The sequence below is a fragment of the Vipera ursinii genome (assembly GCF_947247035.1).
Source record: "Vipera ursinii genome assembly, chromosome: Z".
Classification (NCBI taxonomy): Eukaryota; Metazoa; Chordata; class Lepidosauria; order Squamata; family Viperidae; genus Vipera; species Vipera ursinii.
The window spans coordinates 81982969-81999559 of record NC_139517.1 but is presented as its reverse complement, the minus strand read 5'-3'; the positions used below and the strand labels follow the sequence as shown (position 1 = coordinate 81999559).

Here is a 16591-nt window from a genome sequence, read left to right as displayed (position 1 = left end):
AAAATCAACAGTATATGGCTTAATGTCCAGGGACCTGCAGCACCACCTTTATCTTCTTAACAGTTTGGTTATTAAATGATACTGTCAGCATTTTAATTGATTATATGTTTTACTGGATTGCTGGAAACTGCCACAAGGCCTATGGATCCTGCAGTATACAAATAGTATGAATAAATGCAATAAATACATCTTCTGGGCAATGAACGGCATTTCAAATGTTACAGAACTACAACTCCCAGGACACCTTTCATCACTAACCATGCTAACAAGTACTATTGGCAGTTGTACAATAGGTAAAGTAAAGCTAACGGTTCCCCCCGCACATGTGTGCTAGTCATTTCCAACTCTAGGGGCTGGTGCTCATCTCCGTTTCAAAGCCGAAGAGCCAGCGCTTGTCTGAGGACGACTCCATGGTCATGTGGCCGGCATGACTAGACGCCAAAGGCGCACGGAACGCTGTTACCTTCCCACCGTAGGGTCCCTATTTTTCTACTTGCATTTTTATGTGCTTTCGAACTGCTAGGTTGGCAGAAGCTGGGACGAGTAACAGGTGCTCACTCTGTTACGCAGCACTCAGGATTCGACCCGCCAAACTGCTGACCTTCTGATCGACAAGCTCAGCGTCCTAACCCACTGAGCCACCACGTCCCTTAATTGTACAATAGTCCTTGACTTATAACTATTTGTTTAGTGATAGTTCAAAATTACAATGGCACTGAAAAATGTGACTTACAATTTGGACATTTGGCAACTAGCATGTATTTATGACAGAAGTAGGGTCCTAGGTCACATTATCACCATGTGCAATTTTCCCAGCTAGCTTCCAACAAGCAAAGTCAATGGGGGAATCAGGATTCATGTAACAACTGTGTGATTCATTTAACAACTGTGATTTGCTTGGTGACTGCAGCAAATAAAGATTAAAAATTGAGTGTTACTCACTTAACTGCCTCATAACTGGTCTCAGTTATGGCTATAAGTCAAGGACTACCTGTAATTCAATAGTAACTAGAAATTCTAAGTTGCCATTCTTGCTGGGAAATAATGGGGGGGGGGAAATCAGATAATTATAATCCAATGCAATTTAAGACTGTCATACTCAAGAAACTCTGTATTTATATTCGTGAATTCTCCTACTGTTTCCATTGATCAAGCACCCAATAACTGATTCTGTATTATTTGATGTGTGAACATTGTGTGCACTTACAAAAATGAAAGCAATTCTTTGCCAAGAAATTAACCTCACTCAGTTCAGTTCATATTTACTTTTCATGAAACCTTCTCTCTCATCACCCAAAGTATCATTTGAGCTCATTTCCAACTTAGCATGCATGCATATCTATTAAAAAATTAGTCTCATTAATTTAAATTGCTTTCTCCACTTGGTAGATTTCAGATAGTAATTTTAAATACAGGATTTGCAGTTGATTGCTCATGTTTATTTGAAAGGAAATCTACTGAATTCAAAAAGATTACTGTTTGCTAAGAATATCTGTAACCCAATTAAAAGTAAAACTGTCTGGATTCAGTAGATTTCCTTTCAAATATAAATCAGCTGCAAATCATGTAGTTACTGCAAGTTAACTTCAGAGTAAAATGGTACAAAGTGTAGGATTGTGTTACAAATAAGTCAGAGGTTAACATCATTCAATCCATAGCAACTTTTCCTCATGAATAGTGTCACTGAGCATGTTTAGAACAGACCCATCTAAGAGCCAAGAATGTCAAGCCTAATCTTACTACTACTTAATAAGTTAGAAAAATGTGGGATAGACAGCATCACTACCAGATGGATTCATAACTGGCTGACAAAGTGCACCCAATGTGTAGTATGTAAGGGAACTATGTCTACATGGAAGGAAGGAAGCAGTGGGATACCAGAAAGTTCTGCCTTAAGCCCAGTACTCTTCAATATTTTCATAAATGATTTAGATGAGGGATAGAAGGGGAGCTCTTCAAATTTGCAGACAACACCAAGCTGGCAGGAATAGCTAACACCCCAGAAAGTAGGCTCAAGATCCAGAAGGATCTCAACAAACTTGAACAGTGGGCCCTAACTAACAAAATGAAATTCAATGGTGAAAAAAGTAAGATTTTATACTTAGACAAGAAAAATGAAATATACAGGTACAGAATAGGTGGAACCTGACTCAATAGCAATAGAATAGCACTTAGACTTATATACCACTTTACAGCCCTCTCTAAGCAGTTTACAGAATCAGCGTATGGCCCCCAACAATCTGGGTCTTCATTTTACTGACCTTAGAAGGATGGAAGGCTGAGTCAACCTTGAGCCGGTGAGGATTGAACTCTGGCAGTCAGCAGAGTTAGCCTGCAATACTGCGTTCCAACCACTGCGCCACTACGGCTCATAATAGCAATAACTGCAAGAGGGATCTTGGAGTCCTAGTAGACAATCACTTAAATATGAACCTACAGTGTGCTGCAGTCACCGAAAAAGCCAATGCAATTCTAGGCTGCATTAACAGAGGGATAGAATCAAGTGTTAGTATCACTTTATAATGCCTTCGTAAGACCACACTTGGACTATTGCATCCAGTTTTGATCATCACAATATAAAAAAAGCTTGAGTCTCTGGAAACAAGTCCAGAGAAGAGCAACAAAGATGATTAAGAGACTGGAGGCTGAAACATATGAAGAACGATTGCAGGAATTGGATATGTCTAGTCTGGTGAAAAGAAGAACCAGGGGTGACTTAATAGTAGTGTTCCAATATTTGATTGACTTCCATAAAGAAACCTATTTACCAAAGCATCAGATGGCAGGACAAGAAGCAATGGATGGAAACTAATCAAAGAAAGAACCAAGGAGGGAACTAGAATTAAGGAGAAATTTCCGGAGAGTGAAAACAATCAGTGTAACGGCTTTCCTTCAGAAGTTGGGGGTGCTTCATCACTGGAGGTTTTTAAGAAATGACTGGACAGCCATCTGTCTGAAATGGTATAAGGTCTTCTGCTTGTGCAGGGGGTTGGATATCCAAGCTCCCTTCCAACTCCTTTCCTCTGTTATAATTCTATTATAACCTAAATCCCAATGATTTTGGTGCATCTGTACCAAAGTATCAACCAAGATAGTCACTAGATGGCAGTATTTCTTACTTGCTATCCAAATAGGTTCTTTGGATTTTTGCAACCTTATTTAAAGCATATTTGGTTCCAACCTATTTGAACATTTCCTTTGAAATGAAATCAAATTGCTTCATCCCTGTAGGTAGGGATGGGGAACCTGCAGATCTCCACTAACCCTGATCTGTAGCTCCCAGCCAGCAGAGCCACCAGTGAGGAAGGCCAAAAGTCACCCTCTCCAAGTAATGCATTTTAATACTTTGAAGGAACTTTGGGATATAAAGGAGGATAGAAATGATAAGTTAACCCTCTTTCTCCACACTACTTCCAGAAAGTTGGTCAAGGCTATTTAGAAGGCATGTAATCTAATTGTCCTGTTTCTAGCTGGTTTTAAGTTGCAGGAAGGAAACAATCTGCACATTCGGTCGATATACTTTACGATTTAGTTGATAGGAAATGTGCGGGAAAGCTCGGAGACAAGCGACCTGGAGATACTCTTAATATAATCCGCATCAAAGGATTATTCATTGAGAAAGACATAGGAATGACGTCCTGATTAATGCCTGGAGCAGTTGCCTGTAGAACAAACTTATCGGAAAGAAAAAAGGGGCGGAAATAGAGGTATCTGCAGGGCTTCCTGATTCAATCAGTTAGTAGATAAAATCTTCTATTTCTCAAGCCCTTTTGCACACGTGTTTCTGTATAGTCCACTTTTTACGCAAACCCACCAGGCCCCTGGAAATAAGTGAATGGACGAATGAAGAGATTGCTCACGCTTAGCGACAAACTCAGCTTCACTAGTCCGCTCCAGAGCTACTTCCAGCTCGGCGTTTCGCCGGCCAAAGCTAAGCGATGCAGAGGCAGCGATTACGCAGCGCTCTTTCCCAGAATCACGCCCCTGCTGGAAAATACAAAACATTTTGAACTGAAGCGACTAGAAAGACTAGTTTTCGGTCTTCAGTTTTTGGCAGCCTTCTCGGCATAACTTCAAAGCGGGGCGCGCTAAGGGCCGTGCCCAACTGAATGCAATTCAGGCAGAAGTATGAGAACCAACGGATAGGCTCGAGCAGTACTAAAGCAGCAAGTGCTGATTTATCGTGACTATTGCATCTCGAACTCATCCTTTGCTTTATGGGCCGAAACTTTTCTCAGTAATAAAAATGCATTGTTCCGCTATGGCTGTCAACATATTGGCCTTTCAGATGATGAACAAAAACTCGTATAACTTTCCATAATGCCTTTAGGCACCCTCTACATCTCCCAGGGAATCTGCCGATGACTAATCCAAGCTGGTGTGATGACTTGAACACATGTCCCAAAGGTGGTTTTTCAAGAGGCAAGTAGTCTCGGTGACTCTCTAAAAAAGTGTAAGGAATATAAACCCTTCCCACCATCCAGTCGGAACTGAAAAACCTTCTTGGATGGGAAGTGAAACGTCTTCAAAGAAAAACAAGAAAGTCCAGCTGTCTCTTGAAGAAACACTTTTGGGATAATCATGCCTGAGAATCTCCGTAGACATCTTCCCCCGGAAGTGTGGAAGAGCAGAGTAAAGTTTACACACTGTATCTCCAAGTCAGATTCATCAGGAAAAACGGTTTCCCTGCCTCCATTCCAACCAACTATTTAGGCTGACCCGGATCTCAAAGTTGGAGACCTATTCAGACTCTTGGGTAACGCCCACACTGTGGAATTTTTCTTTCAAAAGAGGCTGCTGCAAAGGGGCATAGATTTACATATTTGGGGATTCATTCTCAGATCTCTTTAGGGTTGAGTTTCTCTGGAAAGCCTTTTATCAGTGAATAGGCTATTTAACTGTATGTTTTAAAGCCTCTTTATCTCAGAACTTGTCCCCATCTCCAATGTACATAAGCCATTCCACCTCTTCCCCCTTGGTCGTATGACATAAACTTGATTTCACTCACAGCCCATCAGCTCTACAACCTTCAGTCATTAAATACAGCTGATGCTACCCCATCACAACTCCAAAAGGTGTAGAATCTAGAAAGTTTGACAGTGCAGTGAAGTGATATGTTGTGTCTGGTTCCAGAAGTTGTTTTTCAAATATGAAGTGGGAATACCATGCCATAAATTTCTGACCTGAACAGCATAAGGGGTATGCAAAGTAAATTTGCAGAAAGCTGAAATAGTACACATCCCCAATGGTACCTAGAGAAGACAATATTTTTTAGCTCAGAGTTAAACTGTGTATAAAGAATAAGAGCAAATCTCACTCTATTCCTTCTACCGTTGATGATATACCTTAATTTGGTCAAGAAATATCTGGGGGGGAAAACCCCCACCAAGCTCAGAAAACACCAAGAACCCTACCTCATGAATCATCTTATAATAGAGACAGCAGGCTGGCTTGCTCTGCCTTCTTACAGCTCTGGGATCTGAGCCTGTTTTTTCTCACCAGATGACACTACCAGCGAAAAATGGTGAACTCACAAACCATAATGAGGCAGTGGGTGGGGCAGGAGGGTGTATTGTCATATTCACCACTGGCCAAAAATTGTGTTGAGCAGATGGAGTCAAGGATTCAGATAACCAGATGGCAAGGCTGTTGCTTTGACAGCAGCAGGTAGATGCAATTTAAACCACAGATGTGGAACAGCATCTTCACCCTTCTGGAAACCTTGAATATCAGGAAAGCAGAGCTTCAGAATCTCTCTCTCTCTCTCTCTCTCTCTCTCTCTCTCTCTCTCTCTCTATATATATATATATATATATATATATATATATATATATATATATATATATACATACACACAATATATACATACTGTATATATACATACACATACACACACACACTATATATATATATATATATATATATATATATATATATACACACACATACACACAATATATACATACTGTATATATACATACTCTCTCTCTCTCTCTCTCTCTCTCTCTATATATATATATATATATATATATATATATATATATATATATATATAGTGTGTGTATATATATATATTCATATTCATATACATATTCATATTCATATACATATATATAGACACACACACATATATATACACACACATACATACACACACAATATATACATATATATACATACACACACACACAACACACACAAACACATATTGCAGGCCTCCCTCCCTGGGACAGGGAAAAGCAATTAGGAACTCAGGGAGAAAATACAACCTGGGAGAAGCTTGAAGAGAGCTTCTCAGCTCACACTGAGAGAGTTAGCAATAGGTGTAAAACTCAGAGGGGCTGCTTTGAGTTGGACCTAAAGTGGGCTCATTGCAGGATGTGTTGCAGTGAACTACCGAACCGATCTCAGCAGAAGCCGCTCGTTTTGTTTAACTTGCGGTTGGCAGCCGTTGGAAGTCCCGCTGCTGCTGTCCTACGCATTTCTCGTCTAAATCCGGATGCGCGCCTTGGGGTGCTTGAAATGGGGGAAGGGTGGAGCAGGAAAATTCATTTTTTATTCAGTTTGCACGGGCACCCACAAATATATAACACACTCGTGTATTACATGCCGATCTCGGTCGTTGCCTTCGCCCTTTCATTTTGCTCCCCGCTGACCTGAGACCCAGACCAGAGACCAGAATTCTCGCAGGGCGATTCATTGAAACCTGTAGACCGCGAGGCTGTTGAGGGAGGGGGGGGGAGTTTGTCAGCTGGCCTCTCCGTCGAAATGCCGCAGAGTTCTTGCTATTCAAACTTTTTCACTGAGTAAAGGTGACCTCATATTTATGGGATTTGTGGCGACCAAATAAGAGCAGTGCTCCCATGGATCGATATGGGGAGAAGACTTTTTTTTTAAAAGCGTCTTTTAAGAGACCATTGAACAATTTTTCTATGTCAGGTTGAAAGAAAACAAAAGACATTTAGAACCTTAAATTTCATTAGTGAAATTGGACTTTCTGTGAAATGTGCTTGGATGGGAGGCCACCATGAAATCCTAAAGCCGTAGGTTAGATTAGGAAGTTGGAATCCCCACCCCACCGATGTAGGAAAATCACAAGCATGTGCTGTGCAATCACCAGGAGTCGCTCGAAGTGGCTCGCACCTTTTACAACAGCTGGATTACTCCAGCTTGCCTTCTAAACATGTGAATGGCAAAGTTAACCATTTGTCAGAGGCCTCAGAACTTGAACCCTTGTGACCTATATCCTATTGATTTTATATGACTTAAAACACCAGAAACAGGACATGAATCCCATGGATTTCAGTGGGTTTGAATTAGGTACAAAAGTAGTTAAACACAGACTTTGTAAATAGTGGAAGTGTTTTTGGACTCGAGTCAGTAATCAGCAAATATTTCCCAGTCTTTCTTCCTGCTTTCTTTCCCTATAAAGATCCCAATTTCTGCTCCTATGGCAATCAGCTTGACCTCCATTCCTTGCCTCAAATTTCAGATTTGGGTAACCAAAACCTACACCCACAAAATTCTCTGTGCTGGTGGCTCTATTCACTGTCTTCTGAATTGGCAATAAAACCTGTCTGAAAACCCTACATGCAAATCGGTCTGCGGATTGAGTCCCAGGGAGACCCACTTTTGCACATGGGCGCTGATGGAGCCCAGCCTGCAGCGAATTATTTGAGGTTGCAATCGGCAACTGTATCCATAATGCCAAAGCAGAGGAGTCTGTGTGTTGCGCGTGGACGCGCGTTTACAGCACTTTTAACTTTTCCTACTGTTATTGTAAACAAATAACCTGCATCTTTCATCTCGATTTAAATATAGATTTGTTTATCACTGTCATCTTAGGCGGATTAATCAGATACATTTATTCGCAATTTGGCGTCTGGCACCCCATTTTAGGAATGCCTTATCACAAGGTGTTAATTGGGGCCAGCCAGGCACTTATAAGTTCCATTAAACAGTGTGAGGACTTTTCACGAGTTTTTTTCCCCTCCTCCCTCCCCTTTCTTCTTTCCTTCTTTTTTTTTAAACACTTCTATGCAAAAATATACAGGTTGCGTGGAAACGCTACTGAGGGAGGGGAATCGCTTTGCTACTCGGCAATTGGCGCAGGACAACCGAGGAATAGAGAAAAAGAGGGAGCAAATGGAGATTTGCTTAGAAGATCAACAATCCAAATTGGACTGCATCTGTTTAAGAATTTGCTTTGGAGGCTCCTCGGTGGCACGGAACAAAAGACACTCGCCCCCACACCCCCTCACCGCGACAGAGAAATCAGACAACCTTCGGAACATACAGGAAAGAGCTATCAAGTTGGAAAACCTGCGCTTTCTGGCTGAAAATGGTTGGGCGGCGCACTTCGCCTCTCACCTCCGGTCTGGGGTCCTCTCTTGGCACCGGCGCCCTAACGCCGAAGTGCCGGGTCCAATTCTCTGCCTGCAGCCGGGGGAAGGACGCTAGCAGAAGTCGCGCCTTGCACAAGGGGGCTTCTGAAGCCACGCTGCGGGCTGGCACGGCCTTGGTTTCAAGGAAGCTCTCGGAGGCCCCTTCTTCAATTCAAGGAGAAAGGCAGACGCAGTAAGTCCCGCGCGCTCGAGCTATTTCCCCCCCCCCAACTAAAGTCTCGGCTGCAATCCCCTACAAAGAAAATGGTACCTTGTATCTATTTTATGTTACAATTATTTAATTAAAATTGCACTGTACGTGTATGTTGATTTTAACTTCGCAAGCGCCTGGATCGTTGAGCATCTGATTCAAATCAGATTCGTGCACACAAGCTTCGGTGTGATTTAAAAAAAAATGATTTAAAAATTCTATCCAGACATTGTATAGAAGAAGTCTCTGTTCTTCGAATTAAGCGGCAGGCGTGACTTCCAACTTGAAATCGAAGCGCTTCGGTTTCAAGGAAGGTCTCTGCTGCTCGACGTAGACAAGGACTGTCGCTTGGAGGTTAAAAAAGAAGAAGAATGGACCTGGGTAGCGACGTAGCTGCGCAAGATCCAAGGATTCCTTCTCTTCGTCCCTCATTTGAGTGTGTTGCCATTTCAGGGAGACACCCAGGGCAAAGCGGCATTGGCGCATCGCGGAGCGCATTTAAGCCCAGCCCGGACAAGTCTTCGTTTGGCTACTGGCGCGAGTCCACATTTTCCCAAGCAAAGCAGGAGAACACCTCGGTTGCTCTCAATGCCAAATTAGCTGCCGACGGTCTCAAAGCGGCTATGGACAAAAGCGCCTGACTCCGGATTCAGTGTCCCGCACAGCTGCTATAACGTAGGCATCGAGACCGCTAGGCGCTCCAGAGATGTCCGACTTCGCTCCTTCTGGAGGAGAGGGAGGGTGGATCCAAACGACTTAAGGGCGAACTATTCCCTTTCTGCTTATCTGGACTAGGTTCTACCTCTTCCCGCGGGGACAGGCGCTGGGGGGAGGGGCGGTGGCGTGCTGGGTAAATTTTTTGTTCACTATGGAATCTGGAGTTTTATGGCTGGGTGGTAAAACAGGCCAGCCTTTGGGTTCGGCGGCAGCTTAAGAGAGGAATGGGGTATAGCAACCTTCTTCTCTTCTACCCCTACCCTGTTCTACCTACCTTGTTCGGAGTCGGCTGCCAAAACTATTTTGTTTTGGAATAACAGTACCACTTGTTGCTTCAGTCAGGTACCCAAATCTTCATAAGCATTTGCAGTAAAAAAAGGAAGCTTCTCAACAACTAATACAATAAGAAGTCCTTATCATTGTAATACATTTATTATAAATTATGTACAGATGAGCATTCCCCCAAATAAAATTAATGTTTTGTTTTAAAGCCTTTTGTGACCTCAATATCTGATAATAGTATTTACAGACTGCGAAAACAAGAGGCACAACACTTTCCATGTAAAACAGTTGAAAAAATACTCACCACCTACCAATAAATAAGACATTTTGACATACTCACAGCTTTACTGCCCACTTTGTTTAGAATTTACTTAAATGAAGAACTCCCAGCCTATCCTCTTCAACTGCATTGTCATAACTAGAAGTAAACTGAGTATTTTGCCATAGCCTACAATTTTGCCTAGACACAGAGCTGTACATGTTATATGGAATCATTATTTGCTATTTTTGTAGTAATATTTCACTGCCATGGGATCAAAAGTCCCCTGGTCCAAAAAAAAAAAGTTTTAGTTGCTAAACTAAGGCTTTTGTTCTTGCATATGTCATGAAAAATTGCTCTAAAGGAAAAGCCTCTGAGTATTTTTCAGATAGTGAGCAAAAACAGATTCAATTTAGTCTCCCTTTTTACAGAGATTTCTAAAGGAAATTTAGAATTTCCTTTTTAAAAATTGTTTGGCAATGTATAAAACATAACCATTAATTAAAATGTGGATATGTATTATTTAACACCCCCCCCCCTTTGTGACCATTCTGAAAGGAAAAGCTAATTTAATCTTAGAATACTGCTTAAGCATTTTCCCCTTAAACCTTGGAAATGAGCAGAAGAAAGAGACTAATTTTTTTAGTGCTACTTTGATTCTTCCATTTTTTTTTCTGTGGAAGTCAGACAAAAGCTTTGGCACATTCTATAGAATTGCACAAGACCATTTCAAAAGGTGACGATACCAAAGGTTCCTCACCAAAGGATTTCAGCACCACCACTGAACATGTACAGTTAGTCAAATTTTGGGACACCAGGACTCAAAACACTTAAGAACTGGTATAAAAAGCATAGTAGCCCATGCCTTTAGAAACATCTTTGCCATAGTCCTCAGCATTAATATCCTCACATTTCATTGTTGGAGAATTTTCATTGCTGGAGCTGTTTGGGGACAGTCGCCTCCTTTTACAAGCACCAGTATAAACTCCAGAATCATTTGAATCTAGAGATTTTATGGATGGAGGTGTCTCAATCCAAGGTGACCCCATTTCTTCTTTCACTTTTTCTTTTGAAAGGAGGTCTTCGGAGAAACCCGGAGGGCTTGTTCTTGAGGTCCAAGGTAAACCGCTAGACATTTTCCTTGGGTAAGAGCCTCGACTTCCCCATCCAGCCACAGAAGAAAAGGTCGGATCTGGATAATAACCCAATGCATGGGATGTCTGAATGGGAAGGGATTTGATACCATAAGAGAGTAAGCTACTTGGAGAGTAATCACTTTCATAGGAATTCATGTCGAGTTTGTTGGCCCCAGACTGTTGGACCGGAGTGACAAACCATCTCTGTGGTGGATTAGTCACCTCTTCAGTTTGCTGCGGAGAGAGGAGACCATTTGTCTGTGGTACAGCTCTTTCACCATTATAGAATCTAGCTGGTGGCAGGTTGTTGACAAATTGTTCCTGGAAGAAGGGTTGTACAGTGTACCGGGCTCCTGGGACAATCTGGTGGGATCTAGGAGAATCCGTAGGAGATGGAGTTAATCTGTCATTTTCTGAAGCTGTGTACATGCTACAAATATAAAAGAGAAAGGCTAAGATAATGGGTTTTTTGCCATTCAGAAATTTGATGTTAACATGTATGGAACCTGAATGGGGCTTTAAGTAGAGTTCACTGAAATGCCATCTTAATGCTAAAGATTGTATGTCCAATACATGCTTTTTTCCTATTAATACTGCTAATTAAAGATAATAAAGAAAACTCATGTGTTTAAATAAATATAATTAATGTGTTTAATTTAAACTTTAAAAGGTTATATTCCAGCCTAAACATTTTTCTACATCTAGTAGTCTCTGTATTCCGATGAGCAATGTACGTTCTGTCTATTCAGAAAGCCAACCCCTTCGTTCAACAGAATTTACTCCCAAATATATATACATCTACTATTGCTTTGTTACATTAAGTGCTGGCAGAGTTTTGTTAGTTAACAGATTTGTTCTTAGCTCAGATGCAAAGTCAAATATAAAATTCAAAATAAGTATACTACTTAAAAGAAACATTAAGAGCTAATAAAAGTCTTTTAATGTCCTTGGCACTATGTAGAAATACATGAATCATTACTTACGAATCATAGTTGTCCCTGAAGCCTTTTGCAAAAGGGTTATGGTCAATTTTAAGCTGTGTGATCTAGAAAACAAATCATAAAAACAGCATGACCTATTTAGATATGTTATACCCAAAAAGACAAATGCCTTTTTGTATGTGTAAAAAGGAAAAAAATACATGGAAATTTAAATTTTCTATAAATATATTGCAGGTTGGGTGGGTTACACATCCTGTCAGGCAAGGAATGTTGACTGGCAGATTCCAGAAGGCATTCCTCGACTGCCAAGGCTCTGGAACCTTCTTTCTCTGGGACTGAGGATGACCCTGACCCTGTTGGCCTTTTGTAAGGCCTTAGACACCTGACTCTGTGTCCTCACGGTATGAAGGGTCCTGTTTCCTGGCTATGTTGATATCCACTGTTATTTTTCTCATCTGCTCTATATATTTAATTTGTATTATATTTCAATTGTTTTTAACTGCTTTATTATTGTTCCTGTCCAGAGTCACTTGCTTGATATTGGCAGCTGTAGAGAATGAATGAATGAATGAAATGAAATGAAGGAATGAATGAACCAGAAAATAAGTTTATTTATAAATCTGCTAAATACATTGATGGAACACAGATTGGTGGAAATAGTAATTTACATGCCACACTAATACTAAAACACTCAGCCTCACAAGTCTGTTTGCTTCCATGTTTTTATCACTTAATTTAAAAAGGTCATGAGGTGAAAGAGGATGCTATGCTACCGATAAAAAAACCAATTAGAGTAGTGAGATTATATTATCCTTACATCAGTGTTCTGATATGCAGTAACAGCTATGAACTGTGTTTCAGGAAAGTTGAAAGTTTGTGTTTTAGTAGAGTCATTCATATCTTCAGCACCATCTTCTGTCACTTCCACAATATGGAGACGAGGCTGATATTTGTGCAGGGACTGTAGAACAATCATCTGGAAACAGTTTAGCCATCTTTTGTTACAAGACAAATATATTTAAAATCTATCAAATTTTGTACAGAATTAGAATTAGGATTCATGGCCTATTTTTTTTTAATTTACATGTTAGTTTATCTCTGTTAAAAGGCAAGACTGAGTCAATATTCAAGACTGCTGGAGCAATGTTGTCTGATTCAGATCACATTTAAGTACATTTTTTTTACCTGGGTGTTATTATTATTAGCCCCTTTGTTGTTAGTAAGTTTGAGTTTTCCAAAAGAGATTTCCTGTCTCATCCAGTGGGCTCCAGTATTGGGAGATTCAGGATGAACATAAACCTTATTGCCTATTAGAAAGAGTGGAAAACAAATAAAAATGTTTTAGCTTTGTCCTTCTGTGCCAGAGACACTGACATAACCACATATTACCCAAAGCATCTACTTATAATTATCAGGTTTAGAAAAGAGGCACTGTTGTTCACACACTTGCACATCTAGTAATATGCCACCACTGGCTTTTTCAGCCTGAGGAAATGTAGCATCCATAATAAGACCAAGAATATATCATAATAAAAAAATAATTTCCTTGCTAATTATTTGCAACATCTTTGAGCTATACCCAGCCATCACCTTAGCAATTTAATCATACATACAGTTTTTTTTTATTGTCTTAACTGTTGTTGAAATGACCGGAAGAAACTGTAAGAGGGAAATAACTCTATTATAGTTTCCCAAATTTTGGGCACAAGCACAGGTTCATGAAGATCTCATTTAAAAAGCGGGAGAAATATTATTCTCCCACAATGAAATGATTGACTACAAAGAAGATAGGCATGAGGAAAGAATGCATCTGTTGTTTTCCTGCTCAACTAAGGGTAACGTGCTACAGACCTCTAGGCTGAAAGAGGAAAGCCAAAAACAAAACGAACAAAATTTAAATCCCTTCCCCCACCAGCTGTAGTCATAGGCCTTACATAATAATATCCTACCTTGCATATTATTATCAGCTTTGCCACATGTCACCCATTTTCCTCCCTGGAAGCGCCAATGATTAGGATCTGCAAGCACTACTTCCACAAAAACGTTGTAATGGGCAGTAGGATTGAGGCCTGTTATGTTGAAACTCAGGAAAGGAAACATCCGTCTGAAACGGGAGGGGGGGGAAAGAGTAAGGAAAAAAAAAGAAAGGGGCTTTTAGAGAAGGAGTCTGCAGTCTTTTGCCAAAAACTCCAGCAGAGTCCCTCTGGCCGCATGTTTCAGCCTTGGCTAGCACCTGGGCAAAGAAAAGGAGTCAGATGGTGGTCCCTTTTACAAGTTTTATAGGTAGAGAGAGAGTCACTAGGAGAGGGTTTTGTTCGAAGCATCCTCTCTCCTCTGCAAGGATGCAGGAAAGAAAAGATCTCATCTCATCTAGAAAAATTCTGCCTTGGAGAATAAAGATCCTCCATCAGTTGTTCCACAGTTCTCCTATGTAAATGTGCTGATCTTCATCATCAGTTTGGAGGGCTGGAACTTTAACTTTTGAACCTCAAACCCTGTTTTCTTGGGACAGGTATTATTCTCTGCACTGAAGCCATTTTCTGTTTCTAATAATTATTCAAAACAAACCTATGGTGGTGGTGGTGGGGGGGGGAAGTAAGCATTCTGCTGAAATTTGTCAAGGAAACCAATTTTGCTTTGTAGGGCAGGAAATAAAAGCTAAAGAAGAAAGGACAGAACTCCACTTCATACCCTCTCACATGGCTGGAGGAAAGACCTGTTTGGAAAGAGTTTGCTTTTAGTTGAAATTGGAGGATTCCGTCTTCTTGAAATCTTAAAATAGAAACTTCAGTCCCACCATTTGCTTTGAAAAAAAAAAAGACAGCAGTGTGATTTCCCCCCCCCCCCAACTACTTTGATCAGACTAATTTCCAAACTAGTGCTACCAGAGTCAGGTTGTTATAACATATTAAATGAAAACTAAAAGGCAAATTGAGATTCATAAATTCAGAATAATAAATGCAATTCTGTCTCTCTTTCCAAGAAGATCAGAGCTAATGTGAGGTTCTAATGCACTTAACACATAGTGTAGCACCAGTGCTTAGAATCTTGTCCGATTACAGTAGAGGGGAGCAAGCTAAGAAGTGTGTGCTGGCTGCTGGAGAATGAAGAAATAACATTTCCTGGAAAAAAACATTGCAGGCTTACAATTCTGAAATAGGAAAGAAACGAAACCTGGGAGACCATTAAAAAAGCAAAAACAGAACCCACTCATGAGGGTAGCCAGAATGTCAAAGTCATTTGCTGCAGATTTTTTTTTCTCTTTTGAGTGCAACTGGACCGTCTAATCTTCCTTTCCAAAGCACATTTCCAAACATACTGGTTTCGAAGAAACGAATTTATTCTTTCCGAAACCAGATGTTTCCAGGGCTCACAAAGCTGCTTCCACTTAAAGCTTAAATCCGGACGAGAGAGGGCTGCAGCTCCAGTCTCCTTTTGACACCCGCCCCAGGAATGCAGTCGTTAACATAGATGCTCCGGCAGGAAAGCTGCGCTCCGAAACCGCCACCCCTACATCAAAGCCTACCTGCCCTGCTTGGTAATGATCATCTCGGTTTGATGTCGGTGGAACTTCAGCCAGAGCGGCCGATTGCAGAGGAAAACCTGGGCCCGGAGCCCCCCTGCCCCTCCGGGCATCGCCAGTCCCCCTAGGCCGCCGCAGGAGCCCCCCCCCGCCGCCGCCGGATAGGGGTTATAGAGGCCACCGGGAGGTGCCCCTTGACCATACTGATACGTGCTCGCGGCTGCAGCGAAGGGCGTCCTACTCGCGGCCGTCGAAAAGTTGCCCGGCGGCGTCAGCACAGAACCGTAGGGGTAGCGCGCTCCACTGGGCGCCTGGTAAATGGAGCCGGACTGCGAGCTCCCGGCTGCCCCAGAGTACGGAAAAAGCGAGCACGGACTGCCCAGCTCGGCACTAGCTTGCGGGCCGGGAGATTGCAGGTAGTACCGCTCAGGACTCAGGCTATCTAGACCGTAGCGCGCAGGCGGGGGTGGTGGTGGTGGTGGTGGCGGCGGCGGCGGCGGCAACACCTCTTCCTCAGTTGGACACGGAGAGCTCTTGCGCCCGCCATCCGCGACCTCGGCCGCCGCCTTGGACGGCATCTGGCCGGCAGTGACGAAGGGCGGTGTGTCGCCCGCCACCTCGGCCTCACCTAACAGGCTCGCTGCCGGCCCAGAGGCGCCTCCGAACTTTTTCGGCCCCTTCTCCAAGTCCAGGCGCGGCGGCGACCCAGTGTTGAGGTGTCGCGTGGTACCGCCGGCTCTCCCGCCCGCGGCTTCCAGAGGATAAAACGGGGCACCCGGCAGATTAGCAGAACCGCCTAGGAGTTGCTCCCCCAGTTGCATCTCGCCAGGAGGTTCTCCCTTCGCCTCCGCCCAGAAGTGTCCCTGAACGCTCGAAGAACAGCTCTAGCGAGAGCCGCAAACAACGCGCACCTCACCCCTCCCGAAGTCTACGTTTCCCAGACGTCTTAAAGAGAAAAGGTCGTTAGCCGCCCTCTGTGGCGACCTATTGAAAGCCACCCACCGCCCCCGTCCCTTTAATCCCATGCCAGTGACTGCACCCGGCCGCGCTCGGGAGCATGTATACATACATATATATAGGCGCGCACGCTTCTTTCTTGTAGCCGGGGAGGGGCTGGAGGCGGTTCCACTCAGAGACG

At 42.4% G+C, this 16591-nt stretch overlaps 1 protein-coding gene across 1 annotated transcript; it reads right to left on the bottom strand.

Annotated features, from left to right (window-relative positions):
* Window positions 1-10683: 10683 nt before the first annotated feature.
* EOMES (eomesodermin) lies at window positions 10684-16274 on the bottom strand (the record flags this gene model as incomplete). The annotated part of the gene is made up of 6 exons (XM_083379130.1): window positions 10684-11419; window positions 11973-12034; window positions 12748-12906; window positions 13116-13237; window positions 13880-14034; window positions 15457-16274. 6 exons carry the CDS (start codon window positions 16272-16274, stop codon window positions 10684-10686), a joined length of 2052 nt encoding a protein of 683 aa, XP_083235256.1.
* Between the last annotated feature and the right edge of the window lie 317 nt (window positions 16275-16591).